We start from the raw sequence: 18218 nt of genomic DNA, 5'->3' as shown, positions 1-18218 counted from the left end.
CCCCCCCCCATACCTAGATAGTTGGAAGGATAAATACTCAGGAACACTTTCCCGATTACCGAAATTCATCATTCATTTATCCGTAACTTTCGGCCCGCGTCTCTATCCGTGCTTTGAATATTTGGACCAATAATCATATGGAACCATGAAGCCTTCCCTGCAGCCTCGCGCCACAGGCTGATCGCAACACAATCTATCCACAAATCCGCAACGGTGTTCTTTGGATATCACGTCCTATGATTTCTCTCTTCAACCCCTTTTTCCTTTCTTCATCAGTAAGTTAAGTATCCAGATTGAACATTCTGGATCCTAACTTTTCAATTCTTCAATTGGGGAAAATATGACGCCCGTCACCTTACGGCCAGTCACAGCTCTGGTAGCAGTACTTTCGCTGTTAGGCACTTCTATCCACGCGGCTGAGAAACAAGATGTCGGCATTCTGACGACGGAAATTGCGAGAGAACAGAATAGTAGTTTGCTATGGGGTGCTTACAAACCGAATTTGTATTTTGGCGTTCGTCCGAGGATCCCTAAGAGTTTTACGGGGGGGTTGATGTGGGCGAAGGTGGATAATTTCGTGGATGTGCAACATAGTAAGTTTTGTGTTTTATGGGAGGTTTGGAGGGTGCGAGATTAGTTATCATCAATGTAATGGGGAGGAGAAATATTGGAATCATGGCTAACTTTACCATTTATAGACTTTAGACATACCTGCGAGCAAGGTGATGGTATGAGAGGTTATGGATGGGAGGAATTCGATGCTCGCAATGGTGGAAAACAAACCATGTACGATGAGAGCAATGGGATTGATATCAGCACTTTCTTTGTCAAGTCCCCTGGGGGTAAACATGGTGGAAACTGGGCTACGAGAGTGAGGGGTAAAGTTAGGGATGGATCGCCTGCAGATTTAAAAACTACGATGGTTTTCTACGCTTCTCTTGAAGGATTGGGAAGTTTGACGGTTGCGAATGAGCAGGATGATTTGGGGTTCGAGGGAGAAGTCATTTTCAATGGTGATTCGGATGGGTTGGGCGAGTATAAGATCACGGTTACTCCTGGTCGGGGTTATCATCCTGCTTCGAATCATCCGTCTTATAAGGAGAAGCCATTGGATAGGACTTTTGTTCACTCTCTCACACTTGATGAGAAGATACTTTGGGCTGCCAAACCTCATTTGTTCGGCAAGTTGAAGGAGCAAATCGATGAGTATCTGGGAACTTATGGAGAAGATAATGCTCCTCCTCCTTATCAGATCTATACTGTCTCACACGCACCTGATGAAGGAAATTTCCATTTGGTACAAAAAGTCTTTGAGGGAGATTTTGAATTCGATATCATCTTCAACAGTGCCTCGGCGGAGAAGGAACTTTCTAGTCAAGAAATCTCGAGATTGATTGGCGAGAATAGTGTATCTTTTTACAACAGATTCATCTCTACATTTGATCTGCAACCACCTTTTGATATCGAGAGTCTCCAAAGATTTTCAAGTAAAATGTTTTCAAACTTGATTGGTGGTCTTGGATATTTCCATGGAGATTCGGTGGTTGATCGTTCATATGCTGAGGAGTATGAAGAGAGTAACGAGGGTTTTTGGGAAGAAGCCGCAGCAGCGAGGGGACGAAGACAAGAAAAGCTGGAAGGTCCATCTGAACTTTTCACTACCGTTCCATCTCGACCATTCTTCCCTAGAGGATTCCTCTGGGATGAAGGATTTCATCTTCTTCCGATTGCCGACTGGGATATTGATCTTACTCTCGAGGTTGTCAGAAGCTGGTTCAATCTGATGGATGAAGATGGATGGATTGGTAGAGAACAAATTCTTGGTGCTGAAGCTCGCAGCAAGGTTCCTGTTGAATTCCAAACACAATATCCTCATTATGCCAACCCACCAACACTATTTTTCATCATTGATGCTTTTATTAGCAAGCTTGGTGCACTCAATGGTACTTCGCCAGAAGCAAAGGAGCAACTTACTCAAGAACCTTCAATCTACTCGGCATATTTGAAGAATCCAGAAGCTGGCCTTCAATATCTCAATGAGCTCTACCCTAAGCTCAAGAAGCATTACTACTGGTTCCGTAAAACCCAAGCCGGAGATTTGAAATCTTATGATCGTGATGCTTTTAGCTCCAAGGAAGGTTATAGGTGGAGAGGTCGAACACCACAACATATTCTTACTAGTGGTCTCGATGATTATCCTCGTCCTCAACCACCTCACCCAGGAGAGTTACATGTTGATTTGATGTCTTGGATGGGTATGATGACTAAATCTCTCAAGAACATTGCTAGTCTCCTCGGCATGGCAGATGATGTTGCTGAGTTAGCTACCATTGAAATAGCTATTCATCACAACATTGATGATTTACATTGGAGCGAAAAAGAAAAATGTTACTGCGATGCTACGATTGATGATTACGAAGAACATCAATTGGTTTGTCATAAGGGATATGTTTCTCTGTTTCCTTTCTTGACAGGCCTCGTTGATAAGGATAGTGATAAACTGGGCCACATTCTTAATTTGTTGGGTGATGAAGAAGAATTGTGGAGTGAACATGGGATTAGATCTTTGAGTAAGAAAGATTCGTTCTATGGAACCGATGAAAATTACTGGAGAGGTCCTATCTGGATGAATATGAATTTCTTGGCCGTCTCTCAATTACTCGTAAGTCCTTTTCTTGATCATTCTTTAGCCGAAAATACTAATCATCTCATAGAAATACGCAGAAACTCCTGGTCCCCACCAAGAAAAATCTAAAGACCTCTACACGAAACTTAGATTGAATCTTATCAAGACGGTCTATGATAGTTGGCAAGAAACAGGATTTGCCTGGGAACAATATAATCCGGAAACGGGTGTGGGACAGAGAACGCAACATTTTACGGGGTGGACAAGTTTGGTGGTTAAGATTATGGGGATGCCGGATTTGAGTGGGGGGGCTTTTGAGGCGGAGAAGGCGGAGAAGGCAGAGAAGGTGAAGGATGAGTTGTGAGGGGTGGGAGATGGATGAGTAGGGGGGAGGGAAATTTGTAGAATAGAAGAGTGGTGGAAATGGTGGAAATGAGTATGGAAATCAAAAGGAATATGATATGATATGATGATCTTGGGCGTGGTGTTATATGATGCAGATGTATATATATGAAATGTATATATGTATGTATATAGTACAGGTAGATATTTATCATTTTACATACTTAGATAGGTAGTGAATTAAAGTGAAAAGTTTATTATCTAGGTATCTAAAATAACGACATATATGTAGCTCTTTTGATATCTATTGATAATATGTTGTAACTTGTACTTTCTCTTCAGATAAAGATTGCTCTAGCCCTAGAGAACGATACTAGCCTTATCATCAAAAATAAGTGTGGTTGGGTATTTTCCTCAGAGATTGAGGATGCAGGAATCTTTATCTTTCAATCAATATTGATCTATTGCATGATTGTAATGATGGACGAAGCAGAAGAAGAAGTATTTGTTGTAACAATTACAATTACAATTCAATCCATCAACCCCCAGATCAGAGATACATGTATATCGGAATGTATGACTGCACTATCTGGCATCAAACCCAACAGCTTAGTGCGCATTGCTATTTCGGTATACTGAGTTCAGAAATAGATTGAAAGGAAAGCTATGAGCGCGGGAGAAAAACTCCAAGTTGGCTTTACGAGATGAAGATTCTACCACAGCCTCAACTCACTCAGATTACGTGTATGGGGAGTAATTCAAAGAGCCAAGTATATTGATTGCTGCTTCGCGTAGGGAAGAAATACACTTTGGTACTAGTGGGAAGAAGGATACTTGCATCCGTACCATAACACCGGTACCGAGGATTTTTCAAAAGGGAAGATGGTGTTCGGAACAGCCTTGCGCAGTTTTGGCGACCGGATCAAATTCGCTTAGAGCTTCACTTCTCTGATGGGTGCATACACAAGGTTGCGGGGAAGAAATATTCTCCATCTATTCTTCGGAGCAGAGGTACAAAAGGAATACATTTGTCGGTGGAGTGTGACTCAGTACCCATCCAGAAACTGTTCGCACAACTGACTATAAAGACATGTCCACACAAAACTCACAAGCGGCGAGTACTACGCCCTTTCTTGACATCCTCCAAGCCAAGCTAAATCTTCCACCAAAGTATGTTGTTATAGCCTATCATCTATGCATGATTTGTCGGGACTCGAAAGATTTCCACTAATCCATATGGGCAATCACACTATGCGTCCCACACCTAGCAAGTAAACTCCAAGCCTCGAATCTATCCGATGCAGAAATATGCATGTGGTATCCCGGGGCATTGGATGGTTTCCAGACCGACAATCTAATCGCGCAGCGTCATTTTCTGATGCTAGGCGAGATCAATACATGTAGTAACTGCTCAATTTTATTAGAATCCGAGAAACTCACAGTGAGCACTGCTACTATGTACCGACTCGTCAAGGCATGCTGTCTGTTATATGTTGCATGACAACTGGTTAATACCCTCTCCGTGTTTTCAAAACGATTAAATGAATTTGTATTTAACGATGCAATGGAAGATTACTTCGGTGCGAAAATAAAGTCACAAGTCAGACAAATATTCCCGATAAGAAGTACGATGTCTTGAGGTAGACAGATAGATGCTCTATATTCCTGCCACATTGACTGTTGAGAAATTTGAAGAATTATCCTCTCTATTCAGGCATCATAATCAGATTCAAAATGCTAGTTGAACCTAGATCAGCCACTGATGCGTCGGCCCGAATGGAGGCTTTGTTACTCAGGTGCAATGCACAAGTTCATTTTCTCTATTCTTCCTATTTTGGTATCTCATGAGCTCATTTGGTGATTTCTGAATTAACGGACTTGAGTAAACTAAGTAGTCTAACTCATCATCATATTGATGAGTGTGGCATGATTCTGTGATATATAAGTCTCCCGCTGCCTGAGAAGATCCATATCCTTCACACAGCAGTCTCACACTCAATAATATTTCGAACGCCATATTCATATCTACAGATTCTATAGCAATCGCCAAGCTTTGAGAATTTACCTCATTATGCACTGTATCTCGGTTATTCCTAGCTCTGCTTAGTTTTACAAATTTGATACTAATATACTCGTGCAATGACAGGGTGTTCCGCAACGAAGTAGCTCAGTAACTTATGATATAACTCTTACCTCCACCAAACTTTCTGATAAACACCTATCTCCCAATGCTCTCCTCTGGTGGAATACTACAAGTGAAATCCTATGGGACCTGCTTGCTTCAAGAAAGTACGACTTCCGCCAACAGACTTTCGCCATAATATTTTACCACGCTTACGTCGTTCCTAATCTCGGTCTATCTTTGATAGAGGCGGACGAGCCCTCTCAAAGGAAAAGCTACATACATGGCTGGTCATTTCAGTCCCATTGAATTCAGCAGGAACTGAATAGGGTCAAGCCGGGGATCTTCCCTACACATCGCATATCACTTCAGGAATCCTCTATGACTTTGAAGTTCGCCCTGGTAGTTCCGGAGTATCCACAAAGGTTGATCTTCCGGTAAAACATGACGCAAAGGATGATATCTCTGTTGCTAAAGGGCTGCAAACATTTTTTTAACACACGCGGAGGTTCACAAAGCCAAAGTGCAAGAGATTTTATTGGTATGTTGAATCGAATATGCAATTACCATTGCCTAGAAGATACCACTGGGCTACAGACGTACATCTCATTCAAAATTGAGAATGACTCTTTAGAAATAACTTCTTATTTGAGTACCAAAATATACAATGAGGGGCGTTGGTCGCACGGAAATTCTACCATATAGGAAGGATTCGGACGGAGACTTTTGTGTAAAGGTTTTGTTCTTTAGTATTTCATTCATCTATAATCAGCAAGAACAGTGATAGAAACCAAATTGAAAAGTTGAAGCCATTCTGATGCCTAATCAAAGATCGCTTCCCCAGAAGCGAAAATAAAAATAAATGATAACTTCAATAAGATTGAGCAACAACAACTCCTTCTTCTCATTGATTTATCGTCTGTACTGCATAGCTTAGATCGAAGATGAGCTTGGCCAGCCCATTGTCTTTCACGGACAACACTTGCCATCCATTCTGAACACACCAGAGTTCGCAGCCTATTTCTGGCTCATGTCTCGAGCTTCTAAATATTACATGCCACTTGACTAGAAGATATAGTCATATATAGTGCCTGGCACTGATACCGCTATATCGATATGCTTTATTGCATGTTAGATGACATGGGTCTATACACTGTAAAGATGGTAACCAATGTTCTTTTCGCGCTAGCAATGGCTAGATAGACCTTGATGATTTGATTATTGCGATTGGAGAACGGATATGGTCCCATTTATCGAATTCTTTTCAGATGATAGGTATGATACCATCCAATGTTGTTTCTGGTTTCGTGAACCTGATGTGCTGGAAGACGAGAGGATTGTAAATCGTTGTTTAACCACAGGAGTCATTCATAGCCTTTTTTTCTTTTCTTTTGCGGAAGATTCCTTTGAAAGATGATCTGAATGAGCTGGAACTTGAATAAATGCAATGTAAAGCTGTAAGCAACTTGTTCTTTATTCTATAGGCCACAAGGTTGAATGAGCTCAACAGTTTTGAGCAAATAAAGTTCTAGGGATTGAAGAAACCTACCTAGGAAGCGGTAGCCTTGGTAGAGATAGTCTTGATAGAATACACATGTGTCAACACAAACAACCTAGTAAAGATCAATGGAGAAGTTGGACATATAATACAACATACAAAGTATATGATAGCCAGTGAACGAATAGATAGATAAGTACTTGATATATCCAATAAACTGCTCTATGAAGCGTCCCATTTGAAGCTATCCTCATCTTTGTGTAGATTTTGTGGATCATATCAACCTGCTTGAATATATTCAAGCCCCAAAATGCATGAAATTACACTGTGCAGACTGCTTTGAAGTATAGCAAATAATGCACAAACAGGATCTTTAAAGACGAAGAATGGTGAATTCGTAGCCCGACAAATCAGATGACACTAAAGAAAGTTCATTGATTCAAGGGTTGGTCGCTTCGGTTATTAATATTTTAAGGTTGGAGGTTGTTTAAACAACAACAGAGAAATAACCACTCGGACTCCTCCGACCTTACAACCCTCAAAAACTCCTCCTATGCACTTGCTCCCATTACAACTATGGGCAGAACGAAATCGATACCTATCGATGCCAGGAATTTGAATAGTATAAATGATGCTCGAAGTACCTCTTCCACAAGCTTCATCGGTACTAATGCTCAGGAAGATCGCGCGATCAGATGCATAAGAGAGGCTCCACTTGTCACCTTCAGCGACAGCGGAGACATAAACGACATCTACGAATTTCATAGAAGAGCTCAACCTAGCGACCTTATCAACTTCAGGACGAAATGGACTCCACAAGCCTTACTTCGAGAGGAAGAAAGCTGGATTGCCCATCAGTATGCAGATGGGGTTCCTGGAAACAAACAAATGATAAGAGGTATCGCTCAAGAGGATAGAGTTCGCGCACAACAAGAAGGTATCATCCGAAGATACGTGGAACCAAGTAACGAATTCATTCCGCGCTCTAAACGCATTACGAATAAAATACGACGTCGCCCAAAACAACTAGAGCTTCCACCAGTCGTCGATGGGATCAATTGGCTTGCGGATCGGCTGAAAGAGAGGACAATCAACGACCAAATATCCCTTCTCAAACACTGGCAGAATGACTCTTACCAATGTACTGAGTCAAGAGGCGGAGCTAAAAAAGTTTCGACAAAGCATACAATTGATGTACCTGTGAAAGATCTCAAGGACGATGGACCATACTGTTCGGGGGGAGGTGACTATCATTTACCATCTTCTCCAAAACAGGGCGCGCCTGCAAAATCACCTCGAGCTTGTATCAACTGTTATGAGCGGCACCATGGGTGTGACAAAAGTATGCCTAGCTGCTCTTCCTGCAGCGCAATTAATGCATATTGCGTCTATCCCAAGGTAAGTCCTCCCGGGTTAAATCGCCGCGATTTGACAGCTGATATACTTTTTGAAGGTTACTGCTAGAGTATCTCCAAAGAAGCGAAAGAAGTGGTAGTTGGATATGTTTGCATGGGTGACAAGCATCAAATTGGATTCGTTGGCTAGAGGGATCTCCTGAGCGATTAGATTTCTTGTGACATGGGTTGATATCAGACGAGTATGGAGAGGGGGAGAAGGGGTGGGCAAATCATATCGTGTATAATCTTGAGCAGGAGTTCTCGCCCCGGAAGGGAACAGCTTATACGATATTCAGCGCATTGAGTACTTCACGAGTAGTTACTCATAAAGGAGGAACATGTCCAACAGCGTGCACATAGTAGTAAAATCTGAAGTAAATCGTACCTCTCCATCATATCATTGCGCTACCTACTCAGAATGTTTCCTGTGATATACTCATACGAAGAACAGATATTAAGCCCTAGGAGGTAGGAAGCTCGTCCGATATGTAACTTGAAGTGCATCACAAGTGCAAGTGAAGACCAGGTGAACGGAACATTCGCGAAATCATGAGGCTGCTTGTACATCAGTAGGGCTTCGAAATGTTGACTTACATCTATACAATAGCTGTGTTGATATCCGAAGTAATGAGGTTGAGTGACTTGGAGTGAAGTTAAGAATCTAGCCTCGGGATGTGCCGCTGCTGGGTAACTTTTGAGCCATTTACCAATCATGCAAAATAGTCACCGTATAACAGGGGATCTGGTATCCTCGTCGTCTCAATGTAAAGAAATAGCTTTATTAACACAAATTCATTATTCGTCATATTTTACTGTTCTTTGGTCCTACAAACTCTCGGACATTTAATTTATTATTTCTAACAGTCTTGAATCTCAGCTCAAGCCGGTAGTAACATCATCATATCACGGATTCGAGCTCTACCTAGCTAGGCGCATCGCATCCAAATGTTCTCACAATGCTCGATCAGCTGTCGCCCGTTGCTCCTGCGAGAGTACGAGTTGTGCTGTTACCAATTGGGCAAATCAAACGCGCAAGATTTCTGAGCTTCGTAGAAAGGTTGCAACCTCAAAATGTTGTACGCTTGGGGGATATCAGTCCAGATGGACGTCCTAATAGAAGTGAGAATCAAACTCTCCTTAATGCGCATTTGGCAGCGCTGACAATTGGCAGATATGTTCTCCCCATTAGCCTTTCCTTTGGGGATGATTGTTTATGATCTCACGACACATTATCCACCTTCTACTCACCTCGCGTTATCTCCCTTTGAATTATACAGAGAGCCACTTGTTATTATAGCACTCGCGGATGGCGCCGAGCTGGAGCATACATCTTATAAAGGGGCTTCGAGGAAGAGTCTCAATGGCACTGGGGTATCGCGGTTAGATCAAAATGTGCGGAATTTATACCAAGATTTGGAGGATTTGAGAGACAGATACCCCAAAGCGCTGGTTCACCAAGTACTGTTGTTCGATCATATACATGAGAAGTCGGCTACAGCCTTGCCAGAAGGCTTAGTCGCTATACCACCAGCTGCTGACTGCGGTTTAACGACAATGAAAACTGTTATGTGCGATATATCTGCCTTGTTGCTTGCGGAGATGACGACACTCGCAAGGTCACTCCAAGCCTTACCTACAATCGAGTCACCAGCTCAATCAGGAAACAGGCCGTCCAATGGAGGATCTTGGGGCGGAGGCTCACACGATGGGTCCTCAAGACGGAACCCTCAGTTTTCACCACCCCAACAAGACTCCAGATCTGCTTCTCCCGCCAGCGCTCTTGATCGTGCAAACTATCGAATGTCGATGCCAGCAATTCGATCGGCACCCTCGGATTCTGGCACATCTTCACCCTTGGGTCGCTCTGGCAGTCCTGCTACTGGTCTCCGCTCTGACTCGCCACCAACCTTTGATAATATAATTGGGGATACTGGGCTTACAACGAAAAATTTACCTTCTCGACTTGGCACTCCGAGTAGCAAAGGGGTCAGAGATAGTAGCAGGGACAGAGTGTCAATTATAGGATTTGGATCAGGAAGCACTAGCGAAAGGTCAAGAAATAAAGGGAAAAGTCGTGTTGGCATTGTCATTGGTTCGATGTATATGTGCGCAGGGCGGTGGAGTGATGCATTACGCGAGCTTGTCGAAAGTGCCGCTATTGCGAAAGCAAATCTTGATCATTTATGGCATGCAAAGGCACTTGATAATATTCTTGTGAGTATGCTCATGCTCGCCTGGACTGGCTTGGACTTTCAAATTCCACAAATTTGTTATGTATCTGCAGAAAAAGCTCCGTCCTTAACGTCAGCTCTGGAGCCAAGAAGTCCCGCAAGTAACCGTCTGGTCTCGCTACAGAATCTGGCTATTTTGCTTCCAGAGCTGTTGGATAGAATCTTGAACCTCTATACTCGTGCTGCGAATAATATTGGAGAGGCTATGCCACAATATCCATTTTCCGAAACTGTCATTCGCTATGCAAAACTTTCTTCAGCTATACACACAGGCGGTGGCCAATTAAATGACGAAGTTTTACAACTAGTTGTTCTCGGAACCCCCTTTCAAAAAGCCCCCAATCTCGCAACGCCTCGCTTGAACATACAGCCCACCCGTGGGGAAATCCTCAAAACCATACTAAGAGCGTTTCCTGTGTATTCGTCCTCTGAAAATATTGTTGTTGTGGATCGAATAATAATATTGAGCGGCATAGCTTCAGTTCTAGGATCAATGGGGTATAATAGGAAAAAGGCCATGGTAATCCGTGAATTAGTTTCGGTATTAATTCCCGCCCTCGTCCAAGCTCGTCTCAGAGGAGCAGCCGAAATGGGAGTTCATCCAGCTGCAGGATTGGCGGCGCTAAGTGCGAATGGAAACACTAACGGTGCTGGAGCCCTTGAACTTGGTGAAGGTGACATGGAGAACGGGGTAGACTCATTTCTCTCTTTACTAGGTCAAACTTATGGAGTTGTATCCTCTAGAGCTACTGCCGAAGAAGCATTCGATGATTCAGATGAAGCAACTATTCTTAGGATACTTGACGATTCTTCGATTCGCTCCTTTGGGAGCCAAGCCTTGAAAATGGAGGTTCTGAGATCTTGTATCAATCTTTCTGAGGCATTGCCGGATTTTCAAGGCGTTTTAAAGTTCACTGCAGATTTACTAAGAACTGCCGGTAGTGGTGTAGCTCCGGGTCCACGGAGTGAAGATGCATCTCCCAATATGAGTCGCGAGGAGCAAATTCGACTAATGACTAATATTACTCGCACGCTGGGAGCTGCTAGGAATTTGGGGGTTCATGAACTTTCCGCGGAGTATTGGGATGAATTTCTGGTTCGAGGCGTTGAGCTTGAGCCTCTACCTCAATCGAGAACTCCAATTCCTCATACACGCGGAGAACTCCCTGATGGAGAGAATATTGCTACAGCAAGAGAGATAAATCCTTTCATATACAATCCTTTCTTACGCCCACTAAATGCCTCTATTGTTGATCACATCATGGTTGCTGGTGAGGGAGCTGTTTTTAAGGTTACTTTGCAAAACCCATATGAGTTTGATGTGGAAATAGAAAGTATCAAACTCGATGCTGATGGGGCGCGCTTTGAATCTGCCGTACAAAAGACTGTTATCGGACCTTACAGAACACAAATTCTTACCATATTAGGGACACCTAAAGACCCAGGGTCCCTTAAAATCACTGGATGCATTATTAAAGTAAGGGGATGCCGAGAACGGCGATTCCCTATATTCTCGGATTCATGGTCACCACAAGGCGATGTCAAAATCAAGTCTATTGGTGTGGCAAAATTATTTGGGCAGAAGTCTCGCCCTACAAGTTTTGGCTCTACATCATCCAGTGTAGTGCCTTGCGGCGTCATACCTCCTCTGTCAACCACCGTGGGATTGAATGTCATTGAAAAACAACCTATAGTCGCAATAAAGTCTACCAATCTATCACAATCTGCTTTGATGGTGTTAGAAGGGGAACGCCAAAGGTTCTCTATTACTTTAGAAAACTTTTCAAAGGAGACACCCGTAGATCTACTACTCTTTTCCTTCAAAGATTCTACTCAAGCACCACTACAAACAGCAATGAGTAATCGTGAAGCGTCACCAGCGGAGCTATATGAGTACGAATTAATACTGGCACGGAAACAAGCACTTCGATATATTCCAAATCCTGATCAGAAGCCATACATTGAACCTGGTGGAAAGGCCACTTTTGAATTAGAAATACTGGGAAAACCTGGCTTAACAAGTGCTACTGTTCACGTGGACTATGCTCATCTTGGTATTCCCCAGTCAGAGGTTGAAAATGGTTTCCATACTCGTCAAGTGAGTCTACCACTTACGATAACAGTAAACGCAAGTATAGAGTTGGCACGTATGGATGTTATGCCATTCACCGGAAACTTACCCCTTTCTTTGTGGTCTAAAATTGATGGTACTGTTGCAGCTGAGGACTTTACACCACAAGATCATTGCTTACTAATTCTTGATCTTCGAAATGCCTGGCCAAGCAGTATCCATGTCTCGATAGATATTGAGAAAGGAGGCAAGATTGAAGAGGAAGTGGTCCCGGGTAATACGTCCCGCATCATGTTTCCTATTCCTCGGATATATTTAGAAAATCCAACTGCCTCTATCCCAGCTCTTGATCCCTCGCGACAACGACAGTTTGTCGTAAGCGCAGGCCGTGTATCCGCAGATTCAGAACGAGCTACTCGGGAAGCATTCTGGTACCGTGAAGAAATTCTTAAAATTCTTAAAGGAACCTGGGAGACGCGCTCTGGCGTACGCCGCAAAGGAAATATAGAATTACGCGGTCTTCGTCTAAGCCAACGTGTCATCGACGCTATCAGAATTGAGGATATTTCAATTGATATCTTAATCAATGATAAGTCGGGTCCAAAACACGATGTCCACACCGACACATTCTCTTCGATTACTGTTCGCATTAGCAATCGATCTTCTAACCCCATTCATCCACTTCTTCGTCTTCAACCATCTATTCGTAATCACTCACTCGCTCAGACTCTTGATCTATCCAAGAAGTTTGTTTGGAACGGTGTGCTGCAACAAACTCTCCCACAAATTCCTGGGAATGAACAAATCGAGATCAATATCGGCATGACACCGCTTTGTAGAGGCGAATTCGAAATCAGTGCTTCAGTGGAAGAAGTAAGATTAGTTGAGGCACCGAAAGAAGAAGTCACAGTTAAAGAAGGTGGCAGAGCTAGAGCTGATACGAAGAATTTGATGGATACGATGTTGGGAGCTAAAGAGAGGAGGATATGGCATTCGAGAGAACCTTGTTTGTTGGTTGTAAGGGATGAGGATGATACGGAAGATGAAGAATAAGGAGATACTGATGATCGAAATAAAGATGATGATAAAGTGGAAAGTGCTCAAGATGATTAAAGAGAGAAATAAAGTGAGAGCAAAGAGTCTATCTAATTGTATTATCGCACGGATGTCTGTAGATTGGCGATTTTCTGTGTATAAGGTCAAGCTGCATTTGGATTTGTAATCGGAATTGTAGAGGAGAGGAGAGGAGAGGAGATCAAACATATGGGACGGAAAGAAACGCAAGGATGAGAGTTCAATGGAAGTGGGCTTTTTGAATACCTACCTATCTAGGTAGACATTGCATTGCATTGCGTTGCATGGCGGGGGGCGGGCTATAGAATGAGATGAATGCTGGAGAGGCGAGGGGGAAAGATGAAAAGGAAAAGGAATAATATAGATAGGATGAGGATGAGGATGAGATAGCATGAGATACCATAAATGATGTTTATGATTGATTCACTTTTACTTCTACTCTTACTTTTACAATGACTTTACAATGGCTTTACAATGGCTTTACAATGACTTTACAATGACTTCGATATCAATTTCTGTTCTCGGAATGCTTTCCATGAGTTTGGGCGGACCTCTGTTCACGGAAGTAGAAATTCAGCTGCACACACATGAATACAACTTCTCACCATTGCCCGATCATATATATAACACATTCATACATGAAATTCCTATTTTATAACTATCTTTGTCAATGAAGACATATTGTAGATTCTAGATTCTAGGTTCTAGCCGTAGCCAAAGCCCTCTAATCCGGCAGGTAATAAAGCAATGATACAATAATTTCCGACCCTCCCATTACATAACACCTGAAAATCATGTAGAGCTATATACACAAAATTAAGCTTTTTGTCCACAAGAAATTCCTCAGTACTGTCATCTGTTCCCGACCCTCTAGATAGCCCCATGTTGTGCAACACTTCCTTGACTTCTAAGACCTCCCCTGGTAGATTCTTCCGGCGCCTTGAAATTCCCCTCCACCAAGCTTTTAAGCTTCTTTGCCATAAGATGATGCTCCTCCTTCGGCTTATAATCGACTGCAGGTACAAAGTCGGCAAAGCCGGTTCGAAATTCTAATTTTCTTACATTCTTCAGATGTTTCAAAGGTTTGAACATGCCGCAATCCAGGAATACTTCTGTGGCGGCCATATTGGCCTCAAGATCCGCCTTGCTTTGTTTCTCCTCCATTTCATCCAATGCATCTTCATCATCGGAATCAATTGATTCGGCATCTAAACGTGTCTCGGCCGTAACTTCGACAAGTACGTTGATGGTGAGCTTGTTGACAACTGGAGATTTAGATAAAATCTTGACAAAGTCCTTGACGAAGGTCAAATTGCTTAAGCAGTTGCGAAATCTGGTTGCATCTTCAGAATCAATTTTCCCAGTCTCGATGTCCAAAAATAATGGGACGTTCTCGGTATGTTCTTCTTCCAATGCGCAATCGAAAACAACCTTTTGAAATTTTGCGAATATGTGTGGCTCCACCCATCCACCCAAGTCTTCTTGATCGTACTGTATGGTGCCATTTGGTAGTTTTTTCGCGACAGCTGTGAGAGGGTTGTGCCTCCAAGGATTCCTTCCATACATGGTACCCAATTTAAAAATCTTGTTGTTAAAAAAGAAAAGGTCGTTGCAACAGATGACGACAGTCGCTTCAGCGAAGAACATGGAAGAGGCCTCTTCGTATATTTGTTTGTTGACCCGAAAGATCTCAGGCCACATGCGATATTTTGCTGCGAAGTCGCTTCCATCGGAGCTCGTAGAGTCTGTTTCCCACTTCCCTCCGTCCTTTGCTCTTGTGGCTGTTCCTCCATCTTCTAGGTTCACAACTTCGATATCGTCGGGTGCAGGTATTGCCGGGTCGACTTCATTGAGAATCGACTCTGCTTCGGGATTCGACGGGAATTCTGGATCATCATCCCTTTCGATCGTACCTTGTTGCTCCGCCATTGACCACAATAAAATTCCCAACCCATCGATACCTCCAGGTCCATCATACTCTATCTCCATGTCTGAGTTATCGCCATCAAATGAGATCGTATCTTCGTCGGTCCAACCATCCGATGATGAACTATCGCCGGAACTTAAATGATCACTCCTTCGCCCGACAAAAACGTATTTCACGGGAAGAATTAGGTATCGATATATCTCTAGTCGAATTTCTACAATTTTTGTTAGTCAACAGATGAGATACAAGCATGTCCAGATATTACCTTTCGGAAGGGAGAGAAGCATAGATGGCATATCTGGTGCTGGGATTGCTGCAGGATGATTTGCATAAGCTTGAACCTCTGGTGGTGGAGGCATTCGATTTCCAGTTTCTCGAACGTAACGGTTCAACTCTTTTTCCTGATCACTAGATGCTTTGCCCTTTTCAGCTTGAGGATCATCGGAATCGTTTTCGGCCATTTTCGAGTGCTGGAATGATGTTTAGTTGTGAAAAGATTGGAGCTTGTGGATTAGAGGTCGAAAATGATTTATGACCACCATAAAATTCTAGATTATGGCGGGGTGCTTGACACTAACCTGATTAGGTAACGCGTCAAATTAGTTGTGAATAGACGAAGGGGGAGATGGAAGAGGCCGTTTGAGGGTCGGGAGTTGAAAAGTGTTTTACATGAGAGCCGTGATAAATGTTTCTAATTTGAATCTAATTATGCTATCACTGTGGCAGTCTGCAGTTAAATTCTTGTATTATAGAATCAGTCAAGAAAGGAGATCTAGATTCTCGATAACAGTTGCCAATGTCAGTCATGTGGAATCCCTAACTCTCTCAACTCATCCTGAGCCCTTACGCCTGGGATGGAGCACATATCGATTGTCATTATATACATCAGCTCAACATGTACAGACAGGCAGTATGAGGTCATGATTGTTCGCATGCTTTAGAAGGAAGAATGAAGTCACTATGTCGAATGATATATATATCATGGATATTACCTCATCTCGTGACCCCTTTCCTGGAGAATGAGAATGAAATGATATGATGATCTAGATACTTAATGTTGAATTCGAGGACAAGATTTTTTTGCTAGGAATATAAACTTGACTGATATTCCAAGTATACCATGATATTTGAGATGCAATGTGGAACTTCTTACATGGATATCAAACATAAAATCGATCATAGACATGATTTCGCAAACTCACTCCACGCCATTCTTTCAACACATGCTAGGTAACTACCATTAACATCGAAGTAAAAGGAAAATGCAGAAATCACCCTCATCATTTCAATCTTCCTCATCAGCTTCCGTCCAGATACCTCCCTCGACCACCCCAAACTCTTTACCCAACCTCCCATGCACAAGCCTTACCCTCGGACAGGACCAATTCGGTTTCTCTCTTCTCATCTCCTTCAACTCCTTCATGATAGTACTCAAGTAATGTCCCTCTGGCTGCCAAGTATTGAGATCCTCTCCCTGAGCCTCCAATTCCAATTCTTGCAACCCTCTCATCTTTGATATTGCTTCCAAATTGTAATGACCAAAATATGCCCCGTCGGAAACCACCAACTCCATTTTTCTTATCCCGTCGCGTTCTTCTCCATCTAAGTAAGGGATAATGCCATCCGCAAGCTTTATGATATCGGTGGTAAAGTTTATGTAGATGTAGGATGGGGAATACTGCGTGCGGAAGAGGGGTTCATAGTGGGTGAGGGCCTCGGCGCGAGTTTCCTGACAGATGTGTAGGAGGGAAGGGATAGGAGTTGGTGATTTGAAAGACTTCAGGTAGCGGCGGCGGGTTGAGATAATCGTCGCCTTCTCGCAATTTATTTGGACAATACGGGTTTCATTGAGGATCATGCCATAGATCTTTAGACGGAGTTCATAGGGAAGAGAGGAGAAGAATTGGAATTGAGTTAAGGGAGATGTTGCCATGGCGGTAATGCTTGGGAGTCCAATTTGGGTTTTGAGAGAAATCTATCGGAATTGAATTTATCGCTTTCCTTTCTGTTATTCCATATGATAGCTTTAAATAAGTTGGAGTTGGAGTACATCTCAGCTCGTGGATCCCCTCACAACTGGGTATCGGATAGGTATATATTGGTGGATATAGTAAGAGTTAAGGCCCCGGCTTATCGCACACTTAGACGAGATAAGCCCAGCCATCTTATTTATCACACCTTATTTTAAAAAATTAATTATTATTTCAATCTCTATTATTTTTTATTTAAATTCAAAGTTGATATTGAATATAATTATAAAAATGATAACCATAAATTCTATTAAAATTAATACACTTTTTGATATTCTAAGATTATTTAAATTAAATTTAATGGAAATTCTTAGAAATAGATTGCTTTAAATTTAGATATATTATAATCTACTATAAGAATTATATTTAAGTTTAATTCGATTCAAAAAACTTGAAAAGGAAAGCTTTATTAAAAGCCTAAAATGATTACTAAACAGATTTATTAAATTATAAAAACTATAATAAAAAAATGAAATAGAAAGAGGATAACTTTTAAGTAAATCAAAAATATATTTGTTATTATTATAACAATATATAATTCAAAGAGAACTATATTAATGTAAATATAAAAGATATATAATATATTCTAAATTCTTTATCTTAAAAATATAAACAAAAAGGAGATTAGATTTTATATATAAATATTAATAATAAAAGAGATTTAATTATATTATTATTAGAATAAAAGAAAGTAATTAAAGAAAGATTATATAATTCAATAAAAGTATTTTCGAATTAGGAAAAGTAAATAGAACTTAAATTATTAAATAGGTTAATGAAAAGAGGTATATTAACTATATTAAATTAATATATCGATTAGAAAGAATATTAGTAATAATATAGAATACAATTAATTAAAATTATAAATCTCTATTAATCTTTTTAAAAAGATTTGAAAGT

The 18218-nt window shown here is 41.7% G+C and overlaps 5 protein-coding genes across 5 annotated transcripts; 3 read left to right on the top strand and 2 right to left on the bottom strand.

Moving 5' to 3' along the window:
• Positions 1-340: 340 nt before the first annotated feature.
• On the top strand, positions 341-2990 carry EAF01_008686 (uncharacterized protein; the record flags this gene model as incomplete). The annotated part of the gene is made up of 3 exons (XM_038916942.1): positions 341-593; positions 699-2662; positions 2715-2990. 3 exons carry the CDS (start codon positions 341-343, stop codon positions 2988-2990), a joined length of 2493 nt encoding a protein of 830 aa, XP_038767336.1.
• A 4174-nt stretch (positions 2991-7164) lies between these two features.
• EAF01_008685 (uncharacterized protein) lies at positions 7165-8083 on the top strand (the record flags this gene model as incomplete). Its single annotated transcript, XM_038916941.1, has 2 exons — positions 7165-7986; positions 8042-8083. The coding sequence occupies 2 exons, from the start codon at positions 7165-7167 to the stop codon at positions 8081-8083; spliced, it is 864 nt and encodes a 287-aa protein (XP_038767335.1).
• Positions 8084-8802: 719 nt separating this feature from the next.
• Positions 8803-13838, top strand: EAF01_008684 (uncharacterized protein). Its single transcript, XM_038916940.1, has 2 exons — positions 8803-9104; positions 9157-13838. The coding sequence occupies exons 1-2, from the start codon at positions 8942-8944 to the stop codon at positions 13338-13340; spliced, it is 4347 nt and encodes a 1448-aa protein (XP_038767334.1). The 5' UTR covers positions 8803-8941; the 3' UTR covers positions 13341-13838.
• Positions 13839-14231: 393 nt separating this feature from the next.
• On the bottom strand, positions 14232-15749 carry EAF01_008683 (uncharacterized protein; the record flags this gene model as incomplete). Its single annotated transcript, XM_038916939.1, has 2 exons — positions 14232-15502; positions 15554-15749. 2 exons carry the CDS (start codon positions 15747-15749, stop codon positions 14232-14234), a joined length of 1467 nt encoding a protein of 488 aa, XP_038767333.1.
• Positions 15750-16573: 824 nt separating this feature from the next.
• On the bottom strand, positions 16574-17221 carry EAF01_008682 (uncharacterized protein; the record flags this gene model as incomplete). Its single annotated transcript, XM_038916938.1, has 1 exon — positions 16574-17221. The coding sequence occupies one exon, from the start codon at positions 17219-17221 to the stop codon at positions 16574-16576; it is 648 nt and encodes a 215-aa protein (XP_038767332.1).
• Between the last annotated feature and the right edge of the window lie 997 nt (positions 17222-18218).

Source organism: Botrytis porri (assembly GCF_014898465.1).
Source record: "Botrytis porri strain MUCL 3234 chromosome Unknown BPOR_012, whole genome shotgun sequence".
In the NCBI taxonomy this organism is placed as follows: domain Eukaryota; kingdom Fungi; phylum Ascomycota; class Leotiomycetes; order Helotiales; family Sclerotiniaceae; genus Botrytis; species Botrytis porri.
Note: the sequence above shows the minus strand (reverse complement) of the source record. Positions and strands in the feature narration are given on the sequence as shown.

Coding starts and splice junctions, on each gene's coding strand:
- EAF01_008684 (XM_038916940.1), top strand. CDS start 8,942: ATGCTCGATCAGCTGTCGCCCGTTGCTCCTGCGAGAGTACGAGTTGTG. Junction 9,105..9,156: donor AGATGGACGTCCTAATAGAA/GTGAGAATCAAA, acceptor GACAATTGGCAG/ATATGTTCTCCCCATTAGCC.